This window comes from Salvelinus alpinus, chromosome 11, assembly GCF_045679555.1.
Source record: "Salvelinus alpinus chromosome 11, SLU_Salpinus.1, whole genome shotgun sequence".
Classification (NCBI taxonomy): domain Eukaryota; kingdom Metazoa; phylum Chordata; class Actinopteri; order Salmoniformes; family Salmonidae; genus Salvelinus; species Salvelinus alpinus.
Window position 1 is genome coordinate 7,017,873 of NC_092096.1, and position 15,505 is coordinate 7,033,377.

At 51.8% G+C, this 15,505-nt stretch overlaps 1 protein-coding gene across 8 annotated transcripts in view; it reads left to right on the forward strand.

Annotated features, from left to right (window-relative positions):
- The window catches only part of xpot (exportin, tRNA (nuclear export receptor for tRNAs)), a 59,229-nt gene that overhangs the window by 13,721 nt on the left and 30,003 nt on the right, over window positions 1-15,505 (forward strand). For all 8 annotated transcript variants that reach the window (XM_071334313.1, XM_071334312.1, XM_071334314.1 and 5 more), the window contains 7 exons: window positions 5,992-6,074; window positions 8,190-8,246; window positions 8,606-8,675; window positions 9,129-9,347; window positions 10,506-10,690; window positions 12,611-12,779; window positions 14,869-15,105. In XM_071334313.1, coding sequence (XP_071190414.1) covers window positions 5,992-6,074; window positions 8,190-8,246; window positions 8,606-8,675; window positions 9,129-9,347; window positions 10,506-10,690; window positions 12,611-12,779; window positions 14,869-15,105 — 1,020 coding nt within the window. The remainder of the gene's footprint in view (window positions 1-5,991; window positions 6,075-8,189; window positions 8,247-8,605; window positions 8,676-9,128; window positions 9,348-10,505; window positions 10,691-12,610; window positions 12,780-14,868; window positions 15,106-15,505) is intronic.

Below are 15,505 nucleotides of genomic sequence, written 5' to 3' on the forward strand. Positions count from 1 at the left end.
AGGCTTCCACCAGGGATCTGCTGTGGAACACAAGGCTTCCACCGGGGTTCTGCTGTTCTGCTGTGGAACACAAGGCTTCCACCGGGGTTCTGCTGTTCTGCTGTGGAACACAAGGCTTCCACCGGGGTTCTGCTGTTCTGCTGTGGAACACAAGGCTTCCACCAGGGTTCTGCTGTTCTGCTGTGGAACGTAAGGCTTCCACCGGGGTTCTGCTGTGGAACACAAGGCTTCCACCGGGGTTCTGCTGTGGAACACAAGGCTTCCACCGGGGTTCTGCTGTGGAACACAAGGCTTCCACCGGGGTTCTGCTGTTCTGCTGTGGAACACAAGGCTTCCACCAGGGTTCTGCTGTTCTGCTGTGGAACACAAGGCTTCCACCAGGGATCTGCTGTGGAACACAAGGCTTCCACCGGGGTTCTGCTGTGGAACACAAGGCTTCCACCAGGGATCTGCTGTGGAACACAAGGCTTCCACCGGGGTTCTGCTGTTCTGCTGTGGAACACAAGGCTTCCACCGGGGTTCTGCTGTTCTGCTGTGGAACACAAGGCTTCCACCAGGGATCTGCTGTTCTGCTGTGGAACACAAGGCTTCCACCGGGGTTCTGCTGTTCTGCTGTGGAACACAAGGCTTCCACCGGGGTTCTGCTGTTCTGCTGTGGAACACAAGGCTTCCACCGGGGTTCTGCTGTTCTGCTGTGGAACACAAGGCTTCCACCAGGGATCTGCTGTGGAACACAAGGCTTCCACCGGGGTTCTGCTGTTCTGCTGTGGAACACAAGGCTTCCACCGGGGTTCTGCTGTTCTGCTGTGGAACACAAGGCTTCCACCGGGGTTCTGCTGTTCTGCTGTGGAACACAAGGCTTCCACCAGGGTTCTGCTGTTCTGCTGTGGAACACAAGGCTTCCACCGGGGTTCTGCTGTTCTGCTGTGGAACACAAGGCTTCCACCGGGGTTCTGCTGTTCTGCTGTGGAACACAAGGCTTCCACCGGGGTTCTGCTGTTCTGCTGTGGAACACAAGGCTTCCACCGGGGTTCTGCTGTTCTGCTGTGGAACACAAGGCTTCCACCGGGGTTCTGCTGTTCTGCTGTGGAACACAAGGCTTCCACCGGGGTTCTGCTGTTCTGCTGTGGAACACAAGGCTTCCACCGGGGTTCTGCTGTTCTGCTGTGGAACACAAGGCTTCCACCGGGGTTCTGCTGTTCTGCTGTGGAACACAAGGCTTCCACCAGGGTTCTGCTGTTCTGCTGTGGAACACAAGGCTTCCACCAGGGTTCTGCTGTTCTGCTGTGGAACACAAGGCTTCCACCAGGGTTCTGCTGTTCTGCTGTGGAACACAAGGCTTCCACCAGGGATCTGCTGTGGAACACAAGGCTTCCACCGGGGATCTGCTGTTCTGCTGTGGAACACAAGGCTTCCACCAGGGATCTGCTGTTCTGCTGTGGAACACAAGGCTTCCACCAGGGATCTGCTGTTCTGCTGTGGAACACAAGGCTTCCACCAGGGATCTGCTGTGGAACACAATGCTTCCACCGGGGTTCTGCTGTTCTGCTGTGGAACACAAGGCTTCCACCAGGGATCTGCTGTTCTGCTGTGGAACACAAGGCTTCCACCAGGGATCTGCTGTGGAACACAAGGCTTCCACCAGGGATCTGCTGTGGAACGCAAGGCTTCCACCGGGGATCTGCTGTGGAACACAAGGCTTCCACCGGGGATCTGCTGTGGAACACAAGGCTTCCACCGGGGTTCTGCTGTTCTGCTGTGGAACACAAGGCTTCCACCGGGGTTCTGCTGTTCTGCTGTGGAACACAAGGCTTCCACCGGGGTTCTGCTGTTCTGCTGTGGAACACAAGGCTTCCACCGGGGTTCTGCTGTTCTGCTGTGGAACACAAGGCTTCCACCGGGGTTCTGCTGTTCTGCTGTGGAACACAAGGCTTCCACCGGGGTTCTGCTGTTCTGCTGTGGAACACAAGGCTTCCACCAGGGTTCTGCTGTTCTGCTGTGGAACACAAGGCTTCCACCAGGGTTCTGCTGTGGAACACAAGGCTTCCACCAGGGTTCTGCTGTGGAACACAAGGCTTCCACCAGGGTTCTGCTGTGGAACACAAGGCTTCCACCAGGGTTCTGCTGTTCTGCTGTGGAACACAAGGCTTCCACCAGGGTTCTGCTGTTCTGCTGTGGAACACAAGGCTTCCACCAGGGATCTGCTGTGGAACACAAGGCTTCCACCGGGGATCTGCTGTTCTGCTGTGGAACACAAGGCTTCCACCAGGGATCTGCTGTTCTGCTGTGGAACACAAGGCTTCCACCAGGGATCTGCTGTTCTGCTGTGGAACACAAGGCTTCCACCAGGGATCTGCTGTGGAACACAATGCTTCCACCGGGGTTCTGCTGTTCTGCTGTGGAACACAAGGCTTCCACCAGGGATCTGCTGTTCTGCTGTGGAACACAAGGCTTCCACCAGGGATCTGCTGTGGAACACAAGGCTTCCACCAGGGATCTGCTGTGGAACGCAAGGCTTCCACCGGGGATCTGCTGTGGAACACAAGGCTTCCACCGGGGATCTGCTGTGGAACACAAGGCTTCCACTGGGGATCTGCTGTGGAACACAAGGCTTCCACCGGGGATCTGCTGTGGAACGCAAGGCTTCCACCGGGGATCTGCTGTGGAACGCAAGGCTTCCACCGGGGATCTGCTGTGGAACGCAAGGCTTCCACCGGGGATCTGCTGTGGAACACAAGGCTTCCACCAGGGTTCTGCTGTGGAACACAAGGCTTCCACCGGGGATCTGCTGTGGAACACAAGGCTTCCACTGGGGATCTGCTGTGGAACACAAGGCTTCCACTGGGGATCTGCTGTGGAACACAAGGCTTCCACTGGGGATCTGCTGTGGAACACAAGGCTTCCACTGGGGATCTGCTGTGGAACACAAGGCTTCCACTGGGGATCTGCTGTGGAACACAAGGCTTCCACCAGGGATCTGCTGTGGAACACAAGGCTTCCGCCAGGGATCTGATGTTCTGCTGTGGAACACAAGGCTTCCACCGGGGATCTGCTGTGGAACACAAGGCTTCCACCAGGGATCTGCTGTTCTGCTGTGGAACACAAGGCTTCCACCGGGGATCTGCTGTTCTGCTGTGGAACACAAGGCTTCCACCGGGGATCTGCTGTTCTGCTGTGGAACACAAGGCTTCCACCGGGGATCTGCTGTTCTGTTGTGGAACACGAGGCTTCCACCGGGGATCTGCTGTTCTGCTGTGGAACACGAGGCTTCCACCGGGGATCTGCTGTGGAACACAAGGCTTCCACCGGGGATCTGCTGTTCTGCTGTGGAACACAAGGCTTCCACCGGGGTTCTGCTGTTCTGCTGTGGAACACAAGGCTTCCACCAGGGATCTGCTGTGGAACACAAAGCTTCCACCGGGGTTCTGCTGTTCTGCTGTGGAACACAAGGCTTCCACCGGGGTTCTGCTGTTCTGCTGTGGAACACAAGGCTTCCACCTGGGTTCTGCTGTTCTGCTGTGGAACACAAGGCTTCCACCAGGGATCTGCTGTGGAACACAAGGCTTCCACCGGGGATCTGCTGTTCTGCTGTGGAACACAAGGCTTCCACCAGGGATCTGCTGTTCTGCTGTGGAACACAAGGCTTCCACCAGGGATCTGCTGTTCTGCTGTGGAACACAAGGCTTCCACCAGGGATCTGCTGTGGAACACAATGCTTCCACCGGGGTTCTGCTGTTCTGCTGTGGAACACAAGGCTTCCACCAGGGATCTGCTGTTCTGCTGTGGAACGCAAGGCTTCCACCGGGGATCTGCTGTGGAACACAAGGCTTCCACCAGGGATCTGCTGTGGAACACAAAGCTTCCACCGGGGTTCTGCTGTTCTGCTGTGGAACACAAGGCTTCCACCGGGGTTCTGCTGTTCTGCTGTGGAACACAAGGCTTCCACCTGGGTTCTGCTGTTCTGCTGTGGAACACAAGGCTTCCACCAGGGATCTGCTGTGGAACACAAGGCTTCCACCGGGGATCTGCTGTTCTGCTGTGGAACACAAGGCTTCCACCAGGGATCTGCTGTTCTGCTGTGGAACACAAGGCTTCCACCAGGGATCTGCTGTTCTGCTGTGGAACACAAGGCTTCCACCAGGGATCTGCTGTGGAACACAATGCTTCCACCGGGGTTCTGCTGTTCTGCTGTGGAACACAAGGCTTCCACCAGGGATCTGCTGTTCTGCTGTGGAACGCAAGGCTTCCACCGGGGATCTGCTGTGGAACACAAGGCTTCCACCGGGGATCTGCTGTGGAACGCAAGGCTTCCACCGGGGATCTGCTGTGGAACGCAAGGCTTCCACCGGGGATCTGCTGTGGAACACAAGGCTTCCACCGGGGATCTGCTGTGGAACGCAAGGCTTCCACCAGGGTTCTGCTGTGGAACACAAGGCTTCCACTGGGGATCTACTGTTCTGCTGTGGAACACAAGGCTTCCACTGGGGATCTGCTGTGGAACACAAGGCTTCCACCAGGGATCTGCTGTGGAACACAAGGCTTCCGCCAGGGATCTGATGTTCTGCTGTGGAACACAAGGCTTCCACCGGGGATCTGCTGTGGAACACAAGGCTTCCACTAGGGATCTGCTGTGGAACACAAGGCTTCCACCAGGGATCTGCTGTTCTGCTGTGGAACACAAGGCTTCCACCGGGGATCTGCTGTGGAACACAAGGCTTCCACCGGGGATCTGCTGTTCTGCTGTGGAACACGAGGCTTCCACCGGGGATCTGCTGTTCTGCTGTGGAACACAAGGCTTCCACCGGGGATCTGCTGTTCTGCTGTGGAACACAAGGCTTCCACCGGGGTTCTGCTGTGGAACACAAGGCTTCCACCAGGGTTCTGCTGTTCTGCTGTGGAACACAAGGCTTCCACCGGGGATCTGCTGTTCTGCTGTGGAACACAAGGCTTCCACCAGGGTTCTGCTGTGGAACACAAGGCTTCCACCAGGGTTCTGCTGTTCTGCTGTGGAACACAAGGCTTCCACCGGGGATCTGCTGTTCTGCTGTGGAACACAAGGCTTCCACCAGGGTTCTGCTGTGGAACACAAGGCTTCCACCAGGGATCTGCTGTTCTGCTGTGGAACACAAGGCTTCCACCGGGGATCTGCTGTGGAACACAAGGCTTCCACCGGGGATCTGCTGTGGAACACAAGGCTTCCACCGGGGTTCTGCTGTGGAACACAAGGCTTCCGCCAGGGATCTGATGATCTGCTGTGGAACACAAGGCTTCCGCCGGGGATCTGCTGTGGAACACAAGGCTTCCGCCGGGGGATCTGCTGTGGAACACAAGGCTTCCACTGGGGATCTGCTGTGGAACACAAGGCTTCCACTGGGGATCTGCTGTGGAACGCAATGCTTCCACCGGGGATCTGCTGTGGAACACAAGGCTTCCGCCGGGGATCTGCTGTGGAACACAAGGCTTCCACCGGGGATCTGCTGTGGAACACAAGGCTTCCACCGGGGATCTGCTGTTCTGCTGTGGAACACAAGGCTTTCACCGGGGATCTGCTGTTCTGCTGTGGAACACAAGGTTTCCACCGGGGATCTGCTGTGGAACACAAGGCTTCCACCATGCTTTTTCAGATGGTGGCCAACACAGAAATACATGTCTAGACACCCACACCAACTCTGTGTCCTTGAGGCAGCCAGCCAGCCAGCCAGCCAGCCAGCCAGCCAGCTAGCCACCATAGTCCCTCTCCACTGTCAGCACGAGGGGTTGTGTGGCTGGCTGCAGAATGTGGTAGTTATGTGTGAGATTCAGAAGCTCTCTTTCTCTCTCTCACTCCCTTTTCTAACTCTTGTTTGTTTCCCTCTCTCTGCCCCTCTTTCTCTGCCCCCTCTCTCTCTGCCCCCTCTCTCTCTGCCCCCTCTCTCTCTGCCCCTCTCTCTCTGCCCCCTCTCTCTCTGCCCCCTCTCTCTCTGGCCCTCTCTCTGGCCCTCTCCTCCTCAGGCGATGGTGTATTTTGAGCAGTTGAAGGAGTCCCAGGATGCCTGGGAGGTGTGTGCAGAGGCCCTGGCTAAAGACATTTACAGGTGAGAACCATTTAGTTGGTAGGATTCTGATTAGAGACGGTACAGTATCCTTCTAGTCACACCTGGGAGGTTTCAGAATCCAACCTGTTCTACTGCTTGGTCTCCCTGTTGGTCTCCCCGTTGGTCTCTCTGTTGGTCTCCCTGTTGGTCTCCCCGTTGGTCTCTCTGTTGGTCTCCCCGTTGGTCTCTCTGTTGGTCTCTCTGTTGGTCTCTCTGTTGGTCTCCCAGTTGGTCTCCCAGTTGGTCTCCCTGTTGGTCTCTCTGTTGGTCTGTCTGTTGGTCTGTCTGTTGGTCTGTCTGTTGGTCTCTCTGTTGGTCTCTCTGTTGGTCTCTCTGTTGGTCTCCCTGTTGGTTTCCCTGTTGGTCTCTCTGTTGGTCTCTCTGTTGGTCTCTCTGTTGGTCTCCCAGTTGGTCTCCCAGTTGGTCTCCCTGTTGGTCTCCCTGTTGGTCTCCCTGTTGGTCTCTCTGTTGGTCTCTCTGGTGGTCTCTCTGTTGGCCTCTCTGTTGGTCTCTGGTCTCCCTGTTGGTCTCTGGTCTCCCTGTTGGTCTCTCTGTTGGTCCCCCTGTTGGTCTCTCTGTTGGTCTCTCTGGTGGTCTCTCTGTTGGTCTCTCTGTTGGTCTCTCTGTTGGCCTCTCTGTTGGTCTCTGGTCTCCCTGTTGGTCTCTGGTCTCCCTGTTGGTCTCTCTGTTGGTCTCTCTGTTGGTCCCCCTGTTGGTCTCTCTGGTGGTCTCTCTGTTGGCCTCTCTGTTGGTCTCTGGTCTCCCTGTTGGTCTATGGTCTCCCTGTTGGTCTCCCTGTTGGTCTCTGGTCTCTCTGTTGGTCTCTCTGTTGGTCTCTCTGTTGGTCTCTCTGTTGGTTTCTCTGTTGGTCTCTCTGTTGGCCTCTCTGTTGGCCTCTCTGTTGGTCTCTGGTCTCCCTGTTGGTCTCTGGTCTCCCTGTTGGTCTCCCTGTTGGTCTCTGGTCTCCCTGTTGGTCTCCCTGTTGGTCTCCCTGTTGGTCTCTGGTCCCCCTGTTGGTCTCCCTGTTGGTCTCCCTGTTGGTCTCCCTGTTGGTCCCCCTGTTGGTCTCTCTGTTGGTCTCTCTGGTGGTCTCTCTGTTGGCCTCTCTGTTGGTCTCCCTGTTGGTCTCTGGTCTCCCTGTTGGTCTCTCTGTTGGTCTCTCTGTTGGTCTCCCTGTTGGTCTCTGGTCTCCCTGTTGGTCTCTCTGTTGGTCTCTCTGTTGGTCTCTCTGGTGGTCTCTCTGTTGGCCTCTCTGTTGGTCTCTGGTCTCCCTGTTGGTCTCTGGTCTCCCTGTTGGTCTCCCTGTTGGTCTCTGGTCTCCCTGTTGGTCTCTGGTCTCCCTGTTGGTCTCCCCTGTTGGTCCTTCTCTGTTGGTCTCCCTGTTGGTCTCCCTGTTGGTCTCCCTGTTGGTCTCTCTGTTGGTCTCTCTGTTGGTCTCTCTGTTGGTCTCTCTGTTGGTCTCCCTGTTGGTCTCTCTGTTGGTCTCTGGTCTCCCTGTTGGTCCCCCTGTTGGTCCCCCTGTTGGTCTCTCTGCTGGTCCTTCTCTGGTCTCCCTGTTGGGTCGTTCTGGATTCTAGTCACCCCTGTGTCAGTCCCCCCCTGTGTTGTATTGTAATAACTTTATTAATCCCTCTCTCAGTGACGACCCTGTGTTGTATTGTAATAACTTTATTTATCCCTCTCTCAGTGACGACCCTGTGTTGTAGTGTAATAACTTTATTAATCCCTCTCTCAGTGACGACCCTGTGTTGTATTGTAATAACTTTATTAATCCCTCTCTCATTGACGACCCTGTGTTGTATTGTAATAACTTTATTAATCCCTCTCTCATTGACGACCCTGTGTTGTATTGTAATAACTTTATTAATCCCTCTCTCAGTGACGACCCTGTGTTGTATTGTAATAACTTTATTAATCCCTCTCTCATTGACGACCCTGTGTTGTATTGTAATAACTTTATTAATCCCTCTCTCATTGACGACCCTGTGTTGTATTGTAATAACTTTATTAATCCCTCTCTCAGTGACGACCCTGTGTTGTATTGTAATAACTTTATTTATCTCTCAGTGACGACCCTGTGTTGTAGTGTAATAACTTTATTAATCCCTCTCTCAGTGACGACCACGTGAAGTTCTTCTGTTTCCAAGTCCTGGAGCACCAGATCAAGTACAGGTGAGAGGAGGAAGGAGAGGAGGAGGAGGAAGGAGAGGAGGAGGAGGAGGAAGGAGAGAGGAGGGAAATGGGGGAGGAGGAAGGAGGAAGAGGAGGAGAGGTGTGAGGAGGAAGGAGAGGAGAGGGGGAGGAGTGATGAATTAGGAAGGCTGTGATAATAGGTTGTCTGTTCCTCCAATCCCATTGACTCTAGATTACAGCTGTGACCTTTTCTCATGCTTTTACAGTAGAGTATTAAAGTACTGGCACGTTTCCTACTAACATCTGAATGAAAACCATGTGTCTCTCTGTTAGCAGGATTCCTCTATGAATTAGTGATGAACACAAAGTGACTTTAGTTGTTCTGTGTTTTGTCCCAGACATGGCGGTCTCAGTCCTGTCCAGCAACAGCTGATTAGAGAAACCCTGATGAAATGGCTGCAGTGTCAGGTGAGGCTCTGCTTCTCTGTCTGAAACTCAGTCAGCTTGTCACAAACAACGGAGCAGATTTCATCACTATTTGTTACTTGAGCTTTTGTTAGTTACACATTTACACATACAGTCATGAAGTTTGGCCATCTTCCACTCCTGGATTGAAAAATTGTCATAAAAAATTGATTTCAATATGCTATTCTCCTTCTCTGCTATCCCTGCAATCCTTCCCCTCCTCTTCCTCCTCATCTTCCTCGTCTTCCGTCCCTTCCTCCTCCTCCCCATCTTCCTCCTCCTCTTCCTCCTCCTTCTCTTCCTTCTCCTCCTCCTCCATCTTCCTCCTTCTCTTCCTTCTCCTCCTCCTCCCCCTTCCTCCTCCCCCTTCCCTTCCTCCCTCCTCTTCTTCCTCCTCCTCCCTCTTCTGCCTCCTCCTCCCTCTTCCTCCTCCCCCCTCTTCCTCCTCCTCTCCAGTTAATGAACTCCCAACCAGAGAAGCCGTTTATCCGTAACAAGGCAGCCCAGGTGTTTGCTCTGACCTTCGTGATGGAGTACCTGACCCACTGGCCCAAGTTCTTCTATGACCTGCTGTCTCTAGTGGGCCTGAACCCACACGGGGTCGACGTCTACCTCAGAACACTGATGGCCATCGACGCTGAGGTGGTGGACAGAGATATCCTGCACTCCCCTGAGGTAAGAGGACGCTGAGGTGGACCCCCCCCCCCCTATTGAGTGAGCAGGTCACTGAGGTGGTGGAGGACACCTCCCCTATTGAGTGAGCAGGTCACTGAGGTGGTGGAGGACCCCCCCCCCCATTGAGTGAGCAGGTCATCCCCAGTCTCTAACTCTCCTCTCTCCCCTCTCTCTCCCCTCCTCTCTCTCTCTCTCCCCTCCTCTCTCTCCTCTCTCCCCTCCTCTCTCTCCTCTCTCTAGGAGGTACGTAGGAACACGTTAATAAAGGACGGTATGAGTGAGCAGGTCATCCCCAGTCTCTAACTCTCCTCTCTCCCCTCTCTCTCCCCTCCTCTCTCTCTCCTCTCTCCCCTCCTCTCCCTCCTCTCTCCAGGAGGTACGTAGGAACACGTTAATAAAGGATGGTATGAGGGAGCAGGTCATCCCCAGTCTCTAACTCTCCTCTCTCCCCTCCTCTCTCTCTCCTCTCTCTCTCTCCCCTCTCCTCTCCTCTCTCCCCTCCTCTCTCTCTCTCTCCCCTCCTCTCTCTCTCCCCTCCTCTCTCTCTCTCCCCTCCTCTCTCCCCTCCTCTCTCTCTCTCTCCCCTCCTCTCTCCCCTCCTCTCTCTCCCTCCTCTCTCTCTCTCTCCCCTCCTCTCTCTCTCTCTCCCCTCCTCTCTCTCTCTCTCCCCTCCTCTCTCTCCTCTCTCTAGGAGGTACGTAGGAACACGTTAATAAAGGATGGTATGAGGGAGCAGGTCATCCCCAGTCTCTAACTCTCCTCTCTCCCCTCCTCTCCCCTCCTCTCTCTCTCTCCTCTCTCTAGGAGGTACGTAGAAACACACTAATAAAGGACGGTATGAGGGAGCAGGTCATCCCCAGTCTCTAACTCTCCTCTCCTCTCTCTCCCCTCCTCTCTCTCTCCTCTCTCTCCCTCCTCTCTCTAGGAGGTACGTAGAAACACACTAATAAAGGACGGTATGAGGGAGCAGGTCATCCCCAGTCTCTAACTCTCCTCTCTCTCTCCCCTCCTCTCTCTCCCCTCCTCTCCCTCCTCTCTCTAGGAGGTACGTAGAAACACACTAATAAAGGACGGTATGAGGGAGCAGGTCATCCCCAGTCTCTAACTCTCCTCTCCTCTCTCTCCCTCCTCTCTCCCTCCTCTCTCTCCTCTCTCTAGGAGGTACGTAGAAACACACTAATAAAGGACGGTATGAGGGAGCAGGTCATCCCCAGCCTGGTTGAGTCTTGGTACCAGATCCTCGGGGCGTATCAGCAGTCTCACCCTGAGATCACCTGTCAATGTCTGGAGGTGGTGGGGGCATACGTCTCCTGGATAGACCTCAACCTCATCGCCAACGACAGGTACGTCTGTCGGTCTCTGTCTGTCTGTGGTCGGCCTGTGGTCTGTCTGTCTGTCTGTCTGTGTGGTCTGCCTGTGGTCTGTCTGTGGTCTGTCTGTTGTCTGTCTGTGGTCTGTCTGTCTGTGGGCGGCCTGTGGGCGGCCTGTGGTCTGTCTGTGGTCTGTCTGTGGTCTGTCTGGTCTGTCTGTCTGTGGTCGGCCTGGTCTGTCTGTGTGGTCTGTCTGTCTGTGTGGGCAGTCGTTTTATTCTCCAGCAGGATTTCTATGGAACGCTGTTTGGGTCTTTGTGTGTCCAAAAATATACACTATTTGACGTGTCAAATAAGCTTGTTGACCAATCAGGACCTGAATATGACTGCACGTCACGTAATTTAACACGTTCATTCATTGATTACACTATCACTCGTATCATGTCAGAACGATTAATTCATAGCTAGCCAACATCTGTTTCAGTAGCTATAGTTAGCTAGCCAACATCTGTTTCAGTAGCTATCGTTAGCTAGCCAACATCTGTTTCAGTAGCTGTAGTTAGCTTGCCAACATCTGTTTCAGTAGCTGTAGTTAGCTAGCCAACATCTGTTTCAGTAGCTGTCGTTAGCTAGCCAACATCTGTTTCAGTAGCTGTCGTTAGCTAGCCAACATCTGTTTCAGTAGCTGTCGTTAGCTAGCCAACATCTGTTTCAGTAGCTGTCGTTAGCTAGCCAACATCTGTTTCAGTAGCTGTCGTTAGCTAGCCAACATCTGTTTCAGTAGCTGTCGTTAGCTAGCCAACATCTGTTTCAGTAGTTAGCTAGCCAACATCTGTTTCAGTAGTTAGCTAGCCAACATCTGTTTCTGTAGCTATCGTTAGCTAGCCAACATCTGTTTCAGTAGCTGTAGTTAGCTAGCCAACATCTGTTTCAGTAGCTGTAGTTAGCTAGCCAACATCTGTTTCAGTAGCTGTAGTTAGCTAGCCAACATCTGTTTCAGTAGCTGTTGTTAGCTAGTTTATGAACCAGACTAGATCAGATGACTGGTCCTGGACCAGTGTGTTCCTGTCCCTCCAGGTTTATGAACCAGACTAGATCAGATGACTGGTCCTGGACCAGTGTGTTCCTGTCCCTCCAGGTTTATAAACCAGACTAGATCAGATGACTGGTCCTGGACCAGTGTGTTCCTGTCCCTCCAGGTTTATAAACCAGACTAGATCAGATGACTGGTCCTGGACCAGTGTGTTCCTGTCCCTCCAGGTTAATGAACCAGACTAGATCAGATGACTGGTCCTGGACCAGTGTGTTCCTGTCCCTCCAGGTTTATGAACCAGACTAGATCAGATGACTGGTCCTGGACCAGTGTGTTCCTGTCCCTCCAGGTTAATGAACCAGACTAGATCAGATGACTGGTCCTGGACCAGTGTGTTCCTGTCCCTCCAGGTTTATGAACCAGACTAGATCAGATGACTGGTCCTGGACCAGTGTGTTCCTGTCCCTCCAGGTTTATGAACCAGACTAGATCAGATGACTGGTCCTGGACCAGTGTGTTCCTGTCCCTCCAGGTTTATGAACCAGACTAGATCAGATGACTGGTCCTGGACCAGTGTGTTCCTGTCCCTCCAGGTTTATAAACCAGACTAGATCAGATGACTGGTCCTGGACCAGTGTGTTCCTGTCCCTCCAGGTTAATGAACCAGACTAGATCAGATGACTGGTCCTGGACCAGTGTGTTCCTGTCCCTCCAGGTTAATGAACCAGACTAGATCAGATGACTGGTCCTGGACCAGTGTGTTCCTGTCCCTCCAGGTTAATGAACCAGACTAGATCAGATGACTGGTCCTGGACCAGTGTGTAACCAGTGTGTTCCTGTCCCTCCAGGTTAATGAACCAGACTAGATCAGATGACTGGTCCTGGACCAGTGTGTAACCAGTGTGTTCCTGTCCCTCCAGGTTTATAAACCTCCTGCTGAGTCAGATGTCTGTGGAGGACCTGAGAGAGGAGGCGTGTGACTGCCTGTTTGAGATTGTTAATAAAGGCATGGACCCGACAGACAAGACCAAACTGATTGAGTCCCTCTGTCAGGTCCTGCAGTCGGCTGGCTTCTTCAATGTGGACCAGGTAGGTGTACACACACACACACACACACACACACACACACACACACACACACAGTCCCTTCTGGAAGTTTTCCCCAGATTTTGTCGTTTTACAGCTTTGACTTTAAAATGGATTAAATTGAGATGTTGTGCCATCGATCTACACACAATACTTCACAATGTCAAAGTGGAATTCTGTTTTTAGACATTTTAAAAACAAAAACAAATTTAATACAAAAATAAAAAGCTGAAATGTATTGAGTCAATAAGTATTCAACCGCCCTTTGTTATGGCAAGACTAAATACGTTCAGGAGTCAAAATGTGCTCAACAAGTCACATAAGTTGTATGGACTCACTCTGTGTGCAGTAATAATGTTTAACATGATTTATGAATGACTACCTCATCTCTGTACCCCCACACGTACAATTATCTGTGAGGTTCCTCAGTCGAGGAGTGGATTTCAAAGCACAGAATTAGTCACCATGAGGCCAATGGTGACTTTAAAACCGTTACAGAGTTTAATGGCTGTGATAGGAGAAAACTGAGGATGGATCAACAACATTGTAGTGACTCCACAAAACTAACCTAAATGACAGAGTGAAAAGAAAGACGTCTGTACAGAATATAAATATTACAAAACATCCATCCTGTTGCAATAAGACACTAAAGTAAAACTGCAAAAAATGTGGCTAAGAAATTAACTTTGTCCTGAATACAAAGTGTTATATTTGGGGCAAATCCAATCCATCACATCACTGAGTACCAGTCTTCATATTGTCTAGCATGGTGGTGGCTGCATCATGTTATGGGTATGCTTGTCATCGGTAAGGACTGGGGAGATTTTCAGGATAAATGGGGGGGGAAAAACTGAATGGCGCTAAGCCCAGGAAGAATCCTATTGGAAAACCTGGTTCAACAGGCACTGGGAGACACATTCAGCTTTTCAGCAGGACAATAACCTAAAACACAAGGCCAAATATACACTAAGTTGTTTACCAAGAAGACAGTGAATGTTCCTGAGGGGCTGAGTTACAGTTTGGACTTAAATCGGCTTAAAAATCTATGGAAAGACTTGAAAATGGCTGTCTAGCAGTGATCAACAACCAACTTGACAGAGCTTGAAGAATTTCAAAAAATAATAAAATGTACAAATATTGTACAATCCAGGTGTTTAAAGCTCTTGGAGACCCAGAAAGACTGAAGTCTGTAACATCTAAATGCATTTAGTGTTATATTTTTCATTAATATATAGATTTTAAAGTTTTTTTTCTTCCACTTTGACGTCAGAGTATTTTGTGTAGATCGTTGAAAAGAAAATGTAATTTTAAAACCAATTCATAACGTGGAAAACGTCTAGGGGTCTGAGTACTGTCTGACGACACACACACACACCACATAACACACACACACACACCACAACACACACACCACATAACACACACACAACACACACCACATAACACACACACACACACCACATGACACACACCACATAACACACACACCACATAACACACACACACACACCACATAACACACACACCACATAACACACACACACACACCACATGACACACACCACATAACACACACACAACACACACCACATAACACACACACAACACACACCACATAACACACACACAACACACACCACATAACACACACACACAACACACACCACATAACACACACACACACACACACACACACACACACACACACACCACATAACACACACACCACATAACACACACACACACACACACCACATAACACACACACACACACACACCACATAACACACACACACATAACACACACACACACACCACATAACACACACACCCATAACACACACACCCATAACACACACACACACACCACATAACACACACACATAACACACACACACACACATAACACACACTCGCTGCTCCATTTCCCACAGTCCAACAAAAGACCAAAGGCCCCATTTCCCTCCTCACCTCCACTTCCTGAATGGATGTGAATCTGTTTCCTGTTTTATACCTGTCTAGTGAAAGTGTTTCCTGTCTAGTGAAAGTGTTTCCTGTCTAGTGAAAGTGTTTCCTGTCTTGGCTCCGTCAGGAGGAGGATGTGGACTTCCTGGCTAAGTTCTCCAGACTGGTGAATGGGATGGGCCAGTCTCTGGTGCTGAGCTGGACCAAACTGGCCAAGGGGGGCGACGTGAACGCCGCCGCCGAGGCGCTGCGAGCCCTGGAGGCCAAGGTTCCTCTGCTCCTCCAGCTGTTGGTCCACGACGACGACGACATCTCCGCCAACATCGTAGGCTTCTGCTACGACTACCTGAACGTACTCAAACAGGTGAGATACACCCTGCTAGTTGGGAATACGACTACCTGAACGTACTCAAACAGGTGAGATACACACTGCTAGTTGGGAATGTGGCTCCCTATTCTCTATGTGCACTACATTTGACCAGAGGCCTATGGGAATATGGCTCCCTATTCTCTCTGTGTACTACATTTGACCAGAGGTCTATGGGAATATGGCTCCCTATTCTCTATATGCACTACATTTGACCAGAGGTCTATGGGAATATGGCACCCTATTCTCTGTGCACTACATTTGACCAGAGGTCTATGGGAATATGGCTCCCTATTCTCTATGGCACCTTATTCCATCCAGGCCTCTGGTCAAATGTAGTGCACTATGAAGGGAATAGTGTCATTTGGGCCACTCTAGATGTATCTTTACTAGACAG